Below are 17,702 nucleotides of genomic sequence, written 5' to 3' on the forward strand. Positions count from 1 at the left end.
TGCATCCTTAAAGCAGCAGCGACAAGCGTGCGTCTGTCTGTTAAAGGGTGGTGTAACTCACGAAGTGCTCCAAAAAATAAAAAACTATTTTTTTAATGTGTTTGTGACTTGTGTGCGATGTAGCCGCACTTGCATCCTCAAAGCAGCAGCGACAAGCGTGCGTCTGTCTGTTAAAGGGTGGTGACACCCTCAAAGTGTGCTACACAAACAATTAAAATATTCTTCTTCTTTTTTCTGTCTTTGTGAATTGTGTGGGCTGTAGCCGCACTTGAATCCTCAAAGCAGCAGCGACAAGCGTGCGTCTGTCTGTTAAAGGATTACATCGGTGACAGCATCCAAGTAGGCATGTCAGACAGTCCGTACCTGTACTGGCAGGAAAAAGAAGCAATTTGGAGGTCCCTGTACAAACTGGCTCTATTTTACCTGAGTTGCCCCCCCTCCAGTGTGTACTCCGAAAGAGTGTTTAGTGCAGCCGGGAACCTTGTTAGCGAAAGGCGTAGGAGGTTGCTTCCACAAAATGTGGAGAAGATGATGTTCATAAAATGAATGATCAACTCTTCCAGGGAGACCAGCCTCCAGAACGTACAGAGGGACCTGTGGTTCCAGCAGGGACGAATTAATACTCTGTGAGGATGAGGATGTACATAACACTGAAGAGGGTGAGGAATCTGTGGATGAGGAGGATGAGGACGACTTCTTGCCTCCGTAGAGCCAGTTTGTGCAGGGACAGATTAATTGCCAGCTTGTTTTGTGGGGGCCCAAACGAACCAATCATTTCAGCCACAGTTGTGTGGCAGACCCTGGCGCTGAAATGATTGGTTTGTTAAAGTGTGCATGTCCTGTTTATACAACATAAGGGTGGGTGGGAGGGCCCAAGGACAATTCCATCTTGCACCTCTTTTTTTTCTTTGCATTATGTACAGTTTGGGGCCTAGTTTTTCAATGCCATCCTGTCTGCCACTGCAGTTTCACGCCTAGATGGGTCACGTGTTTGTGCCGCCCACCCGTGTCGCTTAGCATAGTCATCCAGCTACCTCGGTGCAACCTTTTGGACATAAAAACACTATTGTGAGGTGTGAGGTATTCAGAATAGACTGGAAATGAGTGGAAATTAAGGTTATTGAGGTTAATAATAGCATAGGAGCAGAAAAACCTACAAATTCTGTGATTTTAGCTGTTTTTATGCTTTTTTTCAAAAAAATACAGATCCAAAACACAAAACCCAGAACCCAAAACACGGAAGGGTGGTTTTGGCAAAACCAATCCAGATCCAAAACACGAAGAAAGATCCAGATCCAAAACCAAAACACAAAACACGAAAAGTGGCCGGTGCACACCCCTAGTTATAACTGATCTGTCCTCTTTTCCAGTAGAATGCCAATGGGGGTACCTGGAAAAATCTCACATTCACCTCATTCCTGGTGTGTCTCTCCGTAGAATCCCCATACTTGGCAAAATAAAAATATGACTGACTCGATCCATGCCGGACATATGCAAGTATATGTTGTCACTTATACTTACACTACGCGAAATGACAGATGATTGCGGTCATGTGTATTTCCTACAGACCGCTAGCCAATCAGCGGCTGCTTTACATGTAGTGGCCGCTCATTGGCTGGAGCCCACGTGTAACCAGCCAATGAGCGACTGCTACATGTAAAGCTCAGCCAGGTGCTGCTTCCTAAATATGGGTTGTCCCTATTCATTTTTGTCCCCATATTTTTAGGAACCAGAACTGGCTAAGAAGCCTGAGGCTGGTTATGCCTTTGGGGACGGGGGAGGCCCTACGTAATTTTTTAAAAATGTTTTAACCCATTACATTAACACACACAAGCAGCCTGCACATATTTCACTCATATGTGCAGGCTGCTTGTTCAGGAGGGAAACTCTGCCAGTAACCTCCGGTCTCTAACATGGACAGGATTGATCAAATTCCACATTGGACAACACTATCCTGACCAACACGGGAGCTTGATAAATTTCCAATTTTTATTGTGAAAAACGGACGTTTTTGATCGATCTGATCTGTATTTAAAAATGGAACCAACACGAATCTTAGTAAATTTTCCCCTAAAGATTCTCAACATCTAATGTGATGGCAGAGGGAGGCGTGAAGGAATTAGGATTTTTAATTTCATTACTGCTTTAACTCGTTGGGGGTCAATCAATTAGCCGTGAATGTATCGCTGGTGCGAGTCAGTGAGTTAACAGCTGCACCTGAATTCACTCTAAACTGCTCGTAGCCTGATAGGGCTGTGAGTAAAAACTAGCAAATTCAGACTGGAAGCATGACGCGAGGGGTGAGAACTGCGGTGCCAGCGTTTTAATGGTGCGGTAACGGCAACTCACACCCTTTGTGGCTAATTGGATTGAAATGTGAAATAATTATTTTATTTCTTCTAACACTGATCGCAAAAGAAATTATATTCTGTGGTAAAATTAGCCCTATATCCTTTTTTTTATTAAAAACACAATGATATTGTGCTCGTAATTAGCAAATATGCTCTCTTCTCCAATAAGATTATACCAAATATGTCGGGTCTTACATGTATTATGCAAATTAAAAAATAAAAGAAATAGAATAAAACATGTACAAATTAACAAATTACCTTTTTATTACATTTCTAAAGAATATTTTTGTTTAAATAATCCAAAGTAAGAAAACAACTAAAGAGAAAAAATAAAATTGCTTTATTAGATGAAAGCCTAACGTCTTGCAGATAAAATATTTGTAGGTGCTACAGTCAATAAAGATTTCAGAAAAAAATACAAAAGAAAGCATCCAGGCATAGCAGTGTAATTATTAGGATGTGCAGACATGATAATGGAAAATATTCCAGCCATTGTCTGGCTTTATGTATTAATGTACTGAGTGTAGTTTTGACCTGAACAACTACTGATGCCTTACCGCATTTTACACAGTCAACAAAATTAATGGAATGGTCATTGTTTCAATGCTGCAATTACTTTACGGAATTTCATTATTTCTGCATTTGGTTAAAAAAGTTAAGAAAAATGCAAATATTGAAAATTGATAAAGCTATATTTTTTACTTTCCAAAACAAAAACAGACAATGTTAGACTCAAACTTTTCCTTTAAAGTGGAACATAAGCTTTCCACATTATTCTGTTATAGATAATTTGATCAGAATGGATAAATATTTTATCAGAATGTGCATGGTTTAGGGAGGATATTTTTGCTTGAGGATATTTACTGCTGAAGGTTCTCTTACCCCCATGCCTAGCCTAATTTGCCACTTTTTGCATTGGTCATCAATATCAATAATTTTTTTTCATGCAAATATTACACATTACTTTTTCAGAAGACTTTAAAGTTTCAAAATTTGCTTCTTCCAACACGTCAAAAAAAATCTACCTAAACTGACCAAAAAGCATTTTTTTCTTGAAACGAAGAATGTGAACTGAAAGCAAATATGTAAATTTATAATAATTGTTTTAATAAACACTACAAAAGAAATACTTTGCAGTTTTTGCTTTGGCATTAACCGACCTTTCCAAAACAGAAAAAAAAATATATTCTATATGTAGATTTTCATAATAAAATCTGTTCTCGGAAATGATAATACACTTGGAAATAATTTTTTTTTTCTTTTCTGTGTAGATGCAATTATCTTGTGATGACATGCTATCTCCAGACTATAGTGCTAAAGGGGTATATTCTTTGACGGAAAGGACTTTCCTCTATGAAACAAAAATAGCCCTATGTATATTTGTGCCAGTATAGGGGACTTAATTGCATTCTCCCATCGACGAAAAAAAACCTATGTTTTCTGTAGTACAGGATGACACTGACTGGTGATCACAATTGATCACCAGAAAAGGACTTCAAAAAAGGGGCCACATCTTTCAGTGTGGTTGCCCCCGAATTAATGGAATCTAGAATGGGAGAGATCAATCCTCATCGATGGACTAGTTTTCTGTAGTGTAGAAAGATATTGTTTGGTGATCAAACTAACCAAACAAAAAAAATATTGTGACTCCCCTAATTCAAGCAAGTGTGCCCCTATGTTTCTAGGTGCCAGACTGGATGGGCTAGGAGACTTTTTGTCCCTCATACTACAGACCATGCATTCCTATTGTTTCTGTAGTGCAGGGTAAGTCCAGCTACACCAGTGTCATCATTGTGCCAGGCAAGTCAATGCAGTGATTTGCAGCCTCCTTCTCGGCTTCCTACTGACAGGGCCACCATCAGAGGGGGACCGCCGGGCCAGAGTCCCGGAGAAAAAGGGGAGCCCGGGTAGCAGCAGTGCTGCACCAGCAGCTATAGGGTGAATAATTGATAACGCCGGCAGCATTTCACATACGGCGCCGACCACGAGCCAGCCAGATCTCGCAGAACGGCAGCCAATCGGGTGCATTAGACCCACGTGCTTGGGATGTCACATCACTGGGAACCAGTTCTACCGGTTCAGAGTACTGCGCGAGGGCTGTCTTTCACAAACCCATATTCATAACGCGGAGGGAAATAGGTTTCGTGGTGTTTTTTTAGTTGTCACAAATACAGGGAACCAAGAAATCTTGGTCTTTGCATGGCCAACCAATCTATATAAAGGGAAAAATCTTGGACAACAAGGAACACTAATTTCTAAGTGTTTAAAGACAGAACCTGCTTTAGAGTCTCTACATACTTTTCATTGTGAGTACTTTATTAAGCTCCTGTTCTGATAAGCTCAGGGAAAATGTCTACTTTATTTAAAAATAAAACCTTAAACAAATGCCACCATATTAACGAAAAAAAAAAAATGGTAAACTAATTTAGGGAAGTGGGCCTCGACTTAAATGAAGGCAAAGTTTGCTAGCGAGGCCTACACAGGAGCATATTAACTTCCTGTGTGCAGCGGGCACCCTTCTATGAGCAGTGACCCTCCCCAAGGCCCGCAACTTACATTGTGCCACAATCTTTGCTCTCAGTGCGCGTCGCCATCTTCTCAAGAGGTCACTAAGATTATGGCGTGGAGGAGGAGTGACCTGCTTGTTGGCACAAGGTAAGTATACTACGGGTGCAGGGTGTGCAGCGTGGGGCACCCCTGGACCACACAACCTGCACCATTATAAATACACCTATGGGCCTACATTACAATTTGAAAACAAATTAATTAGAAAATGCATTAAGTGACTTACAATATAAATGTTCAACTAGTGTATTTATCATTATGCATATACATCAAAATAAAGAAAGGTCTAAAAAAATATATTTGATAAAATATTTCAATGTTTACCTTGCGCCAGTCTCTCTAGTCTCTTTCCATGCTCTGGTGGTATAGAATACCTTTGGAGGAAAAATAAAAAGATGAAGATTGCCAGTTTGCTTTTGCAATGTTAATCTAGTTTTATGTGAACAGAAACATGGCGAAACTTCTAAGCACAGGAATCTTCATGCCGTGTTTTACATGAAAACACTGATCATTAAGACCTCAGTTGAAAAACAGATGCTGTATAGTGTGGGTACCTTACTTTGATGCCCCCTTCTTCTGTACTGGTTCCAAACCCAATTGCATAAGAAGGGGGAAATCACAAGGCGCACTGCTGGACTTACTGCCCATAATTGACATGGTCACTCTTTTTAGTGATAAAGAGATATCTGAAAGTTTCAGCATAGAAACTTTACTCCTTCGATATGTACACTGCATTGTCCTTGGCATATTTACTCTGCACGAATACAAATAATGGGTTATTTGTATGCCAGGCATTCAAGTGTAGTAAGAAAATGTTTTCCTTAAATTTGTTCTATTAAACGTTGGCTTTAAAATATAATTATTAACTTCAAGAGAAACCTTAAAGTAGCATAAAAGTAAAATTGTGTATATATTAATCACGTAGTACTGTTCTACCATCCTAAAAATGATAAGTTCCCTTTCTGTCTGCTTTCAATATTTTCTCTCTTCTTATTCCATCAATTATGAAGATGTAAATCAGACACTGTGTTCTTGTTTTTCGGTGTATACAAATAGATAGCTAGACGGAGACCAAAAAGCACATGTCACATCTCAAAATGTGTTCCCTCAGCAGGCGGAAAGCACAGTACTATGCAGAGCTATTTAAAAATAATTTTACCCTTGAATAAAGTCAAAAGACTCGCCTACAGGAATGTATTTTCATGCATGTGTTCATCAGTTGAATTTTTCAGATGGGAAATCAATAGATTAAACATACTGTAGATGTAGTGTCTCGGCCAAATGAGAAAGTACCTAGAGGATTTGATGACTGTCTTGTACATTATAGGTGGAGAAAAAGCACTAAGGGAAACTGGGATAAAGGAAATAATGTTTTGCAAAGCTAAAACTTTACAGCCTGGAAAGAAAAGCAACTATTCCTAACTCACTGATGCAGCCAGAGTAGAAAGGAGGGAACGCCAAGTATTGCTTTGTGTCAAGGAAGTATTGAGTGCAGTGACAATTCTGGAATGGATTTGGAGAAATCTCTAATGGACCATTCAATAAATCTTTAGCCAAATCTTTTACTTTAACATAAAAATGTAGACCGTATTTCAGCAAAGCTTACACTTCACATTAAACAGACAGCAATGTGTACAAATAAAAAAGTATTTCAGGCTAATTATATTTGGTAAAGTTACATTTGTAAAGAACGAAGGATTCACATCTCCAGCCCCGTTGAACCAATGAAGTTATCAATCTCTGTGCCTGATTCAGACGCGCTCGCAAGCGGGTCGATGGTGGGCTCTGTGCACGCGCAGCGGCCGCACTGTGCGTGCGCAAGCCCCAGAGCGAGAGAGAAATTCTCACTCTCCGGGACTCACTACAAAAGGGGCGGCTGTCGATGTTGATCGACAGTTCACCCCGTTTTGTAGGCGTGGCTTCACAAACGCCTGACGTTTGTGGGTGGCCCCACTGACATCACCAGTGATGTCAGTGGGAGAGCTTCCGGCTCTATTAGCACTGGAAGCTCTCAGAGGCTTGCGGCCACGAGACCCTACCACAAGGGTCTCGTCGCAAGCCCCGATGGTCTTGACCATCGCGACCATCATCCTGGCCGCTCGCAATAGCTATGGGTGACCAGGAGGCCGCACAAAAAAAAACACCCTGATTCAGAGCGAACGCTCTTTCAGAGCGTCCAGCTCTGAATCAGGCCCTCTGTACACAGGCAGTGAATGAGGCAGACAGGGGCCAATTCTGAGTTAGGAGCAAAGCAAATTAAAAAAAAAAAAAAAAAGAATAGTGTAACTTTGCACCTTGGTAAAACCATGCTGCACTGCAGATGGGGAAGATGTAAAATGTGAAGAGTGATTTTTATTTGTGAGTGGCGTGTCCAAACTAAAATCCAAATTGCAGCCTAGAAAAAAAAAGCTGTCCAGTGTTTGGAGGCTACATGCAAAACAACCTGCTTGCAAAAATAACTAATGTATTTGCACCCCTTGCAATTCAAAATGGTTTGTTCCATATACAAAGTTATGCAGGGTACACAGTTGCAGATCGATATACAAGATATATCGTGAGTGCATTGGCGAGTGTGTACACCCGATGTGTCTGTGAACGACAAGGTTCACAGACATATTAGGTCAGCTCTGCAGTACAGTCAATGCCAATATATCTGAAAGATATATGGGTACATCTGCATGTGTGTACAGGCGACCCACTGAGCACCCATACACATGCTGCAAGGACAGCCGACACAGATATACCGACTGGGCTGGCCCAGACATATCACGGAGCCGATAAGTAAGTGTGCATAGCTTACCAATCAGCAGCTCTGATGACGGATCAGTCTGCTGACCGATCCGTCATCTCAGTGTGCACCCAGCATTACTTGCTTTGCTCCCATTTAAGAATCGGCCCCACAGTCTGCAAATATACTGCACATTTTGGCCCTCATTCAGAGCCGTACGCTCTGAGCAGAGCGCACGCTATGAATGAGGGCCGCCCTCCATGAAAATGGAGCGTCCTCCTGGATGCTCGTATAGCTGTGGGTCACCACCCACAGCCTATACGAGCGTGCATTTTGATGGCCGCGATGGTCGTGACCATCGCGACCATCGAAACTGCGAGCCGGAGCCTGCGGTTGAGGTTTTCAACCGCAAGCTCCGGAGTGATTTTGGCTCTATCAGAGCCAAAATCACTCCCACTGACATCACTAGTGATGTCAGTGGGCCGGCTTCTGACGGGAGGCGTTCCTGTGGGAACGCCCCCGTCAGGGAGGCATGCCCCCAGCACGCCCACCAAAGGGGGCGTGCTGTCAATCAACATCGACAGCACGCCCCCTTTGATCAGACACAACGAGCGAAGGACTTTCCTTCGCTCGTCGCGTCTGGCGCATGCGCACGACGGAGCTCCCTCCGTCGTGCGCATGCTCAGTGCATAACCGACCCACTTGCGAGCGGACAGCCGCTCGCGAGTGGGTCTGAATCAGACCCTTTGTTAATTACCAGAAGAGGAGAAAAGAAGAAAACAAAGGTAAGATACAAGACCTCAACAGATGGAACCTTAACTTAGTACATACAGGCTCTAATGTATCATAATAGTGGTGAGACTATGGAGCTTGATAAATGAACGGCAGCAAACAGAACACTGACCAACACGAACTTAAATAAAATCTAAAGTAAAAGTGATTTCGGTAGTGTCAGCCAGTTAAAAATTTATTCGATTTTACTTGGCTGTTATCTTCCTACAGCGGAGGCAGATAATTTGTGAGTTGAACAAATACCCACAGTATGTAGCCAGTTTACTAGGATTTAAAACCAAGAAATATGTCAGGCATCATGAATATTAGTCACACAATGCCTTATTGAGGTCAGTAGTGAGTAGAAAATTAATAGGCAGCAGCATACTTTTTCAGTACACAGAATGGATGCCACCATTGTGTATAGCGGACATTCACTTTTATTTTTAGTTATTGGATATTTATGAATAGCAGATGAACATTTGAATAGGCCATAAACATACTCTAAAACATTTATGTATTGGACAGCATGAATCAATTTAATATGCCGCAGTTTTAATTCCAGAAAGCAGCAGCTTTCTAAAGCTGTGATAGCCTCAAAGTGAATAAGGAACACCGTTCTTTTGTCACAGTCAACTAATCCTCCTGCTTCATGCAGACTTTTGACATTGAAACACATTGATGTAACAGGGGAACAGAGTTACACTGTCTGAGCATAACATTTCTTTTGAAAGGTGCTGCTTACATGTAGGAAAAAAAATACAAAATACTATAGCTTTCTAAATCAGCAATTGACACTGCCCATAGGAGTTTCCTGGTCTATAGTTTCATTAAGTATACAGAGCTTTATTCAGAGTCGGTCTGAAATGTAATTGTAATTTACGATTTTTTTAATAAGTCTTTTCTCCATGACCTATTCACAATCAAACGCATCCGCAAATTCCGACCTGCAACTGCCTTCCCTTGTCATACGCAGCTGAGATGATATGGGATTGTGACTGGTGGCGTAGCCTTACTGTCAGCACAGAAAATGCACAAAATTGCAGCACGCAATGGAAATATATTTAAGATAATGTCCAGTGAGTCCATTTTATTTTTTTTAAATTTATAAATAAATCTTCAGAATTCCCCTTTCCCAACTGTGCATCAACCATTCTGTACATCTGTAAAACGAGGGTTCTATGCAGTATTAAGTGACTTCTTAGGTACTGCTCCTGCAGCTGTCATGTATTTGAATAAATAGGTGTGTGTTTTTCACATTTACCAGACACAGCCATAATTTTTATCTTTGCAATTATCAACTTTACATTTGCATCAAAGCTGATGCAAAAAGTAAGACCCTCTCCAGGAGGCTGAGTGTAAGGGGTCAATTTACTAAGATTCGTGTTGGTTCCGATTTGATCCGTTTTTAAACACTGATAGGATCGATCAAAAATGGCATTTTTTTTACACAAAAAATAATCGGGAATAAACCAAGCTCCCATGTTGGTCAGAATAGTGCTGTCCGATGGTGTATTTGATCGATCTTGTCCGTGTTAAAGCCCCGCGTTTACTGCCCGAGTTTCCCACCAGAACAAGCAGCCTGCACATACAGTATCAGTGAAATATGTGCAGGCTGCTTGTGTGTGTTAGTATAATGTAATGGGTAAAATGTAAAAATAAAAAAAGGACTACATACCCAGAACACGCCCTTACACAGGGGCGGGCTGGGCTGGGGGGCAGGGTGCCATCTGCCCCCCAGGCCGGTATGATTTTGGTGTTTGAGGGCCGCCTGCAGCTGTACTCTGCATGCACATACCACAGCTGCGGGAGGCAGTGGAATGGATGCTCCCCGTCCCCGGCCACACGTTTGTTCCCCCTGTGCCACCACTGCTGAAGTAATCAGCAAGCGCAGGCTGGCATGAACTTGGTCTTGGGGCCAGGTCACCGGGACATGATCCAGCGCAATAAAAGGTGTTTTGTTTTCTTTTCCGTGCACGCGATGTCATGACGACCGAGCACTGCAACGGAGGAATACTAACTGCCGCCGCAATGAGCAGAGACCAGGCCAGGAGAGGTAAGTTTGGGTGTCGGAGATGCGCCGCTTGATTAAACTTGGCTCCGGCCACAAGCCAATCATGGCTCGCGGACCGGTGGCCAATCAGCAGTGACCGGCGTCATATTGCATTTGGTGCCGGCCCCAAGCCAATCAGGGGCCGCCCCAAATTGGCTGCCGGTCCGCGGCTGGAGCTAAAATCAATATGCTGCGAGGAGTAAGGAGAAGAGGGAATATCGACGGTCAGAAGAATGCAGCGCGGCACTGGCCAGTAGAGTTCTGCGCGGAGTGGTGTGTGCTGGAAGGTGACTTGGGAGGGACTTGGAGGTGTGAGGGCAGGTGAGCTGGTAGCTCTGCTGGGAGCTGTGGTGTGAGGGCAGGTGAGCTTGTTAGGGAGGTGAGCTGGGAGGTGTGGTGTGAGGGCAGGTGAGCTGGGAGCTGTGCTGTGAGGTGTGAGGGTAGGTGAGCTGAGAGCTGTGCTGGGAGGTGTGAGGGCAGGTGAGCTGGGAGGTGTGAGGGCAGGTGAGCTGAGAGCTGTGCTGGGTGGTGTGAGGGCAGGTGAGCTGGGAGGTGTGAGGGTAGGTGAGCTGAGAGCTGTGCTGGGTGGTGTGAGGGCAGGTGAGCTGGGAGGTGTGAGGGCAGGTGAGCTGGGAACTGTGCTGTGAGATGTGAGGGCAGGTGAGCCGGAGAGCTGTGCTGGGAGGTGTGAGGGCAGGTGAGCTTGGAGCTGTGCTGGGAGGTGTGAGGGCAGGTGAGCTGGGAGCTGTGCTGGGAGGGCAGGTAAGCTGGGAGCTGTGCTGTGAGGGCAGGTAAGCTGGGAGGGGTGCTGTGAGGGCAAGTGAGCTGGGAGGGGTGCTGTGAGGGCAGGTGAGCTGGGAGGGGTGCTGTGAGGGCAGGTGAGCTGGGAGGGGTGCTGTGAGGGCAGGTGAGCTGGGAGGGGTGCTGTGAGGGCAGGTGAGCTGGGAGGGGTGCTGTGAGGGCAGGTGAGCTGGGAGGGGTGCTGTGAGGGCAGGTGAGCTGGGAGGGGTGCTGTGAGGGCAGGTGAGCTGGGAGGAGTGCTGTGAGGGCAGGTGAGCTGGGAGGGCAGGTGAGTTGGGAGGGGTGCTGTGAGGGCAGGTGAGCTGGGAGGGGTGCTGTGAGATGTGAGAGCTGGGAGGTGTGAGGGCTAGTGAGCTGGGAGGTGTAAGGGCCGGTGCGCTATGAGGGGAGGAAGTGGGGGTTTGGAAATATAAAGGGGACTCAGGATTGGGCCTGCCTAAGTAAAGCCCCCCTGATATTTCCATACCAGCACTTCAAAATTTCCACTTCGACCACTGCCTGGAAGTCCATTCACTGGAACTAGACATACTGTAATGAGCTGACCTCTCTTGGTCTTTTGTTCATTGTAATGCTTACGTCTAAGATCCAGTATACTGAACAGTGTGTTTCTGTGTCCAAAAGACAGTTGGGGATTTTGCAGCATTAACTAAATGAATAATAAGTTAAGGGAAGAAGTTTAAATGGTTTAAGGTGGAAACCTCACTAATAACAGCTAATGCTTGGTTCCATATTGGTTGATTGGCACTGCAATGCCAGAACAAATGTAAAATTCATCTAGTCTTGTGGCAATGACATCACATATAATACACAGAGAAAAACAGACGGAGGGTGCTAGCGTCCAATTGGGAATTTATAGCTTGTTTTTTAATACCTTTAAGCATGGTGTATGTGGCACATACGGTTGTAGGGTCCTAGTTATCATATGGTATATGTGTGGGCACGTGTGTGTGGTTGAACAGGGGTAGTGTATGGACAGAGGGGTATTGCATGTGATATGATTGGACACATGGGGTAAATAAATAGGACATTATTTTATATTTATAAGATGATGAATTTGCACAGAACTTTCGACAAATTCGGAGGGCAATGAATCTAATCCTCACATGTTCTTGTCCTGTCTTTATGTATGATTTGTTATACCCACTGTTCGGATCTGTGTGGTTTTCTGGCTCCTTACAAATAAACCACGATGAAACCTTTTACATCTTCCAGGGCATTCAGAGGGACTTTTGGGGAACATCCGTCCGGGGCACCTCATTATCATTCTGACATGACCATGCTGTGATTCCTGCATGTTATGCTTTACGTTCTTGTTTTTTGGGAGTGCATCATGTCATTTAAAATAAATGAGTTATTTGGACATTTTGTTCACATATTGATTTGGAGAAAGTGTAAGAACATGCCATATTTCATCCGGTGGACCATCTAATTTTGAAAAACCTTGTGAAACTGCCAGATACACAACTACCTCTAGTAAGAGAAAACCCATTGAGGAGGGAATTCCTTTTCCCTATATCTTACCTATCTTGAATGGCTTGTGGGATATAAGAAACACCTTTCTTCAGCACAAGAGTTTTAAATTTGAGTTATCAGAGATACTACACTGTTACTTTTTTGTGTTTTGTTTTTTTTAATACATGTAATATCTATTGAAGATAGATTATCGGGATGAGAGCCCAAAAGTGGGTGCTGTGAGAGAGTGGAGAGTGAAGAAGTTGTGTGGTGGGCGGGGATGGTGCTGTGAGGTGGACAATGAAGGGAAGGGGAGTGCTGTGAGGTGGACAGTAAAAAGGGCAGTGAGTGAACTGTGAAGGGGAGTCAGTGACTGCTGTGAAGTCAGTGTGTGCTGCGAGTGGCTCAGTATTATATAGTAGGAACTGGCAGTGAGAGACCAGTATGGAGGGGGCAAATAGGGAAATATGCATGAAGGGCTGGTAGAAAAGCCAGGAGCACTTGATTGCATTTCCCCCCAGGCTAAAAGTTGTCAGCCAGCCCCTGCCCTTACTGCACTTTTATGCGTACTTCCTGCAAATCCACGCTCATTCTAGTCCTGTTCTCAGCCCCCTAGTCAGAGAGAGTCTCAATGCAAATAGGAAAAAAAGAGACACGCAAGTTGAGACTGACAACACTTAGGGGTATATTTACTGAAGTGAGAGTTTTTAGAAGTGGAGATATTGCCCATAGCAACCAATCAGATTCTACTGAACATTTAACTAGCAACTTCTAGAAGATAATAGCTAGAATCTGATTGTTTGCTATGGGCAACATCTCCACTTCGGAAAACTCTCACTTTAGTAAATTTACCCCTTACACTCAAGACAGGCTCTAAATAAAGCCTACAGTAAAGGTGCCCATACACGGTGCGATAAATCAGCCAATCCGACGGATTATTGCAGTGTATGGCCAACTTTAGACCTGCCAATGGCAATAACCACTCACACTATAAAACAAAAGGTTAGAGAATGGCCTAACCAAGGGCCCGATTCATTACTGATCACAAATGCGATTAGATTACACACGTAGTCACACTGTGAAAATATGCTAATGAATGCTATCGCAATGCCGTCGCAGCCTAACATAAGGATGTCCATTTCACCTTACGCACATCCGAAATACTTAGCAAGTCTGCGAAACCATCAGTTACACCAAGTATCATCGGAGACTCACGTACACATGTACAAGGTCTGACCGTACTCAGAAATTGCTAACCTCATCGCAAGCAGTGAAAGCCCAAGTTGCATATGGCATCGCAGTGGCTGATTTATGCATGCCCCTGTAACGGCGTCCAAACACACTGGCACGCCTGCGTTTCGCCGACCACACCCTGTCACCAATGCCAAACGCTAACTTCCGGTCAATCACTCTGCGATGGGTCTGCGTAGTCACTGCGCTTACAGTGAGACATTTGCGCACTGCGATCTGCATGCATAATCGCAGTTGTGATCTGTAATGAATCAAGCCCCAAGTATGCAATTCCAGCAGTAGCCTGAAAACTGCATCGGCTTCGAAAAGGTAACATTAGTTTTTTGACAAATGGGAATACAAATATTTTAATAATAAGGAGATAGAAATGTATGCACATGAAAAGCAACAAAGCATATATGCAGAACATTTACACAATTTACCATGACTTTGGCTCCCCAAAGTGTAGATAGTTTATGCTGTATAGATCCATATCTTCAGTATGCCATGCAAATGTAGTTTTCCACATGCCAAAGTAGAGATAAGGAGTATTAACACCTTCAATAGATATCCCACATTCTTCTCCTACAACATCCAGGATGGTGTTTAAGCGAGAAATGTTCCATTCATTAATGTCCTATGATAAAAGTGGAAAAAAGGAAGGTCATATTTCCTATAAACAATTACCAAGTCTTACGTTTGGAGTTATGCCTTTTAAAACAGCATATAATAGTACAGAAAAAAATACTTTTAACAGAAATGTGATGATAAATTCGGTCTATTAGTTTTGCATCTTATAGCACCAGATCAATAATAAAACTTTAGGCCTATACCCATCGGCTTTCTCAACCCTGTTGAATCCCAATAATGTGATAGAATATGATATACTAGATAAATGTTATAATTAATGTTGAGCCAGATAAGCACAGTAGCAGGATATGATACAGAAGTACACTCATGTTAGGTTTGATCCTGTCTGCCATGACATTTATCACATACTGAGACTACTACAATCTACTCTCTGACCTTTCAGAAATCACAGACAGTTTCTTATCTCAGGAAATAAATTGTAGGGCATGCAGTGAACGTAAAAATATTGCAAGCCCCAGTGCACAGCGTTTACTCTACCTTCTGACCAGGTAGCAATTGACACAAAGTGCATTCAAATTGAAACAAAAACCTTTATGATGATATATATTCATATGCAACTAGTCTTTTTCATGTTAATAAAAAAAAAAAACGCACACAAGATATCAAACAAATTGCCTAGACCTTTCTGGAGAAATTGGGTTTCTGTGAATGGGTACAATCTGTTTCAGCTGTCATGATAGTTAAAAACACAAACATTTCTAAATATCAGATAATTGTTTAATTTCAAATTGACTAAAAGATTATATATACACACATTGTATATAACTAATGCTGGGCATACACGGCAAGATAAAATGTCTGTCAGACCGAGATGTCCGTGGCATACACTGTGAGAGAAATCTCACAGTGTATAGCCCGACACCTGCGCTCCGCCTCCGGGGGAGGAGACATTTCCCGGTTCCTTCCGTAGGAAGGAACACAGGAAATGTCTGTCGGCTGCGCTGGGCATACACTGCCCGATGCGGCCGACAGTTACTGGGTAAATATCGCATCGGACGGGCATGCTGGACAATCCAGCATGCCCGACCGAGCAATATTTAACCCTCGGTCGCCCCCCCCCACGCTACAATTATCGCGGCGATCCGCCGATATCGGGCAAATCGTCCCGATAATTGCATCGTGTATGGCCAACATAAAACATACTTACAGTGTTTGTTTTTGACTATTAAAAATATATGCTTGATAAAATAAATGATAAAAAGATCAGAACTTATTTGAATATATTAGTTGTTTTCATTATAAACAGTACAGCTCAGCCAAAGGAAGGGTAAATTAAAATGGAGGAGACCATATCATACAGCAGCTTATTAAATAGTTTAACTTTTATGTTCACAATTCCATCTGTTGCCTTATAACTTTATCTATCTGGGACAAGGTTAACTAACTCAAAATTGTCTAATTATTTGTTTCCCTTGACCATCCTGAGGAATCATCCGCTGTTTCTGCTCGGTCAACAAACAGACATGACCCTCATGTGGTCCTAAGATGGCTTAAACACGCATGAATAACATCATCTGCAAATTTGACCCTCACACATTCCAGTAAATCAAGGAACATTTTGGTATACCGCACATAAAATTTTTCCAATACTTCTAGCTCCACCATTTTGCTCCCCGTCACATCTGATAGATGCTCCAACCCCACTGAACCACCTTGTGGACAAAGGATCTATTTCCTGCCTCTATCACACTATTCTGACTCCGGAACCACGAGCCTCTTCACTCACAAACTCGCATGAGAGGTCGGCCTGGATCGTCCCTTAGGGTCAGCATGTTATAAGCTGTAACACTCTTAAAGCACGTACTCAATGGTACATGGTCCCAGAGAGCCTTTATAAGTTGTATCCAAACACCTCTAACCTTTGTTGGAGAGATTGCGGCAAAGGTTGGTACCTTTTTTCATATTTGGTGGATGTCTCCTAAAATTGTTCCTTGCTGGACCATGGTGCAATCTCTCATAGCAAGTCTCACTGGTTACTCCATGTCTCTCTCAGCACTTCATTTTTTATAATGCATTTCCAACCATCAGCTCCCTAGGCACATCAATAAGCTCATAATTAACATTGCATGCGCAGAAAGATACCAAATCGCTCAATGTTGGAAAGCCCCATGAACCTCTTTACCAACCAATAAGTTCTGAACTGGATCTGGTATATTTCTCTGTTGGAGTCAAAACTTTGCTCTATAATACAATTGCTAAATTCCATGCCGTCTGGCATATTCCTATTCCAGGTATCACAGGAATTGCCCCTGGATTCTATGAGGGTGTTCTCTCCACCACCCCCGGGTCACTCTATATTCCTCTCCCTCCCCTTCCTCATTTCCTCTTCTCTCCCCTATTACTTCTTTCTCAAACAACTCACATAACCATCATGATCCCACCACCGACCGATTGTTATTTAAAGTTTATTTTTTTATGGTTATTTGTATTTGACACCTGCTTATCAGCTATTTTTCAAAACATTTATGTTCAAAGTAATACTATTATTATTGAATTGTAAGGTTCCTCAGTGTGGAAATCAGGCACTTCGCAGATGGACAAAATGCAGACATGAAAACAAATGGATATGGAGGGTCCTGGTCATGAGAGCTCAAAATCTAGTGGGAAAATGTCACTGCCTAGGAGCAAGTGTGGCTCGGTGTGGAGATATTACCAATAGAGAGAGTTTGTCAGTGTGAGCAAACAAGGTGGGAAATGGGTATATACTTGTAAAGAGGTGGGTTTTCAGAGTTTGTTTAAACTTTTGAAAGCTGGAGTACCTGTAGGCGAGTAGTGGCACACAAAGTCTTGTGGGTAAGCATAAGTGAGATGTTGATATCAAGAAGGAGGCACAGAAGAGGTCAGTAGCACAGAGACAGAGTGAGGTAGAGTATTGGTAGATGGAGTTTGATATGTATTAAGTATGTGGTGTTGTTTAGAGTTTTGTATATGATGTGAGTAATTTAAATTGGATTCTATGATAATATGTAGAGCCTGTGTAGGAATTTGCATAGTGGTAACCTGAATTTAGAATGGCGAAAGAGAAAGACAGATGGATGAGAGGAATCCCAGATAGGAGGAGCCTGTAGTAGTCATGGCAGGATATGATGAGAGAATGTGT

The 17,702-nt window shown here is 43.0% G+C and overlaps 1 protein-coding gene across 1 annotated transcript in view; it reads right to left on the reverse strand.

Moving 5' to 3' along the window:
• Positions 1–17,702, reverse strand: part of LOC148519328 (lysine-specific demethylase 4C-like) — a gene marked incomplete at its 3' end in the record, with an annotated part of 174,882 nt that overhangs the window by 69,678 nt on the left and 87,502 nt on the right. The window contains exons 5-6 of the mRNA XM_088476617.1: positions 14,395–14,588; positions 5,241–5,290 (exon numbers count right to left, since the gene is read on the reverse strand). Coding sequence (XP_088332743.1) covers positions 5,241–5,290; positions 14,395–14,588 — 244 coding nt within the window. The remainder of the gene's footprint in view (positions 1–5,240; positions 5,291–14,394; positions 14,589–17,702) is intronic.

This window comes from Taudactylus pleione, unplaced genomic scaffold, assembly GCF_031769625.1.
Source record: "Taudactylus pleione unplaced genomic scaffold, aTauple2 ptg000190l, whole genome shotgun sequence".
NCBI classification, from domain to species: Eukaryota; Metazoa; Chordata; class Amphibia; order Anura; family Myobatrachidae; genus Taudactylus; species Taudactylus pleione.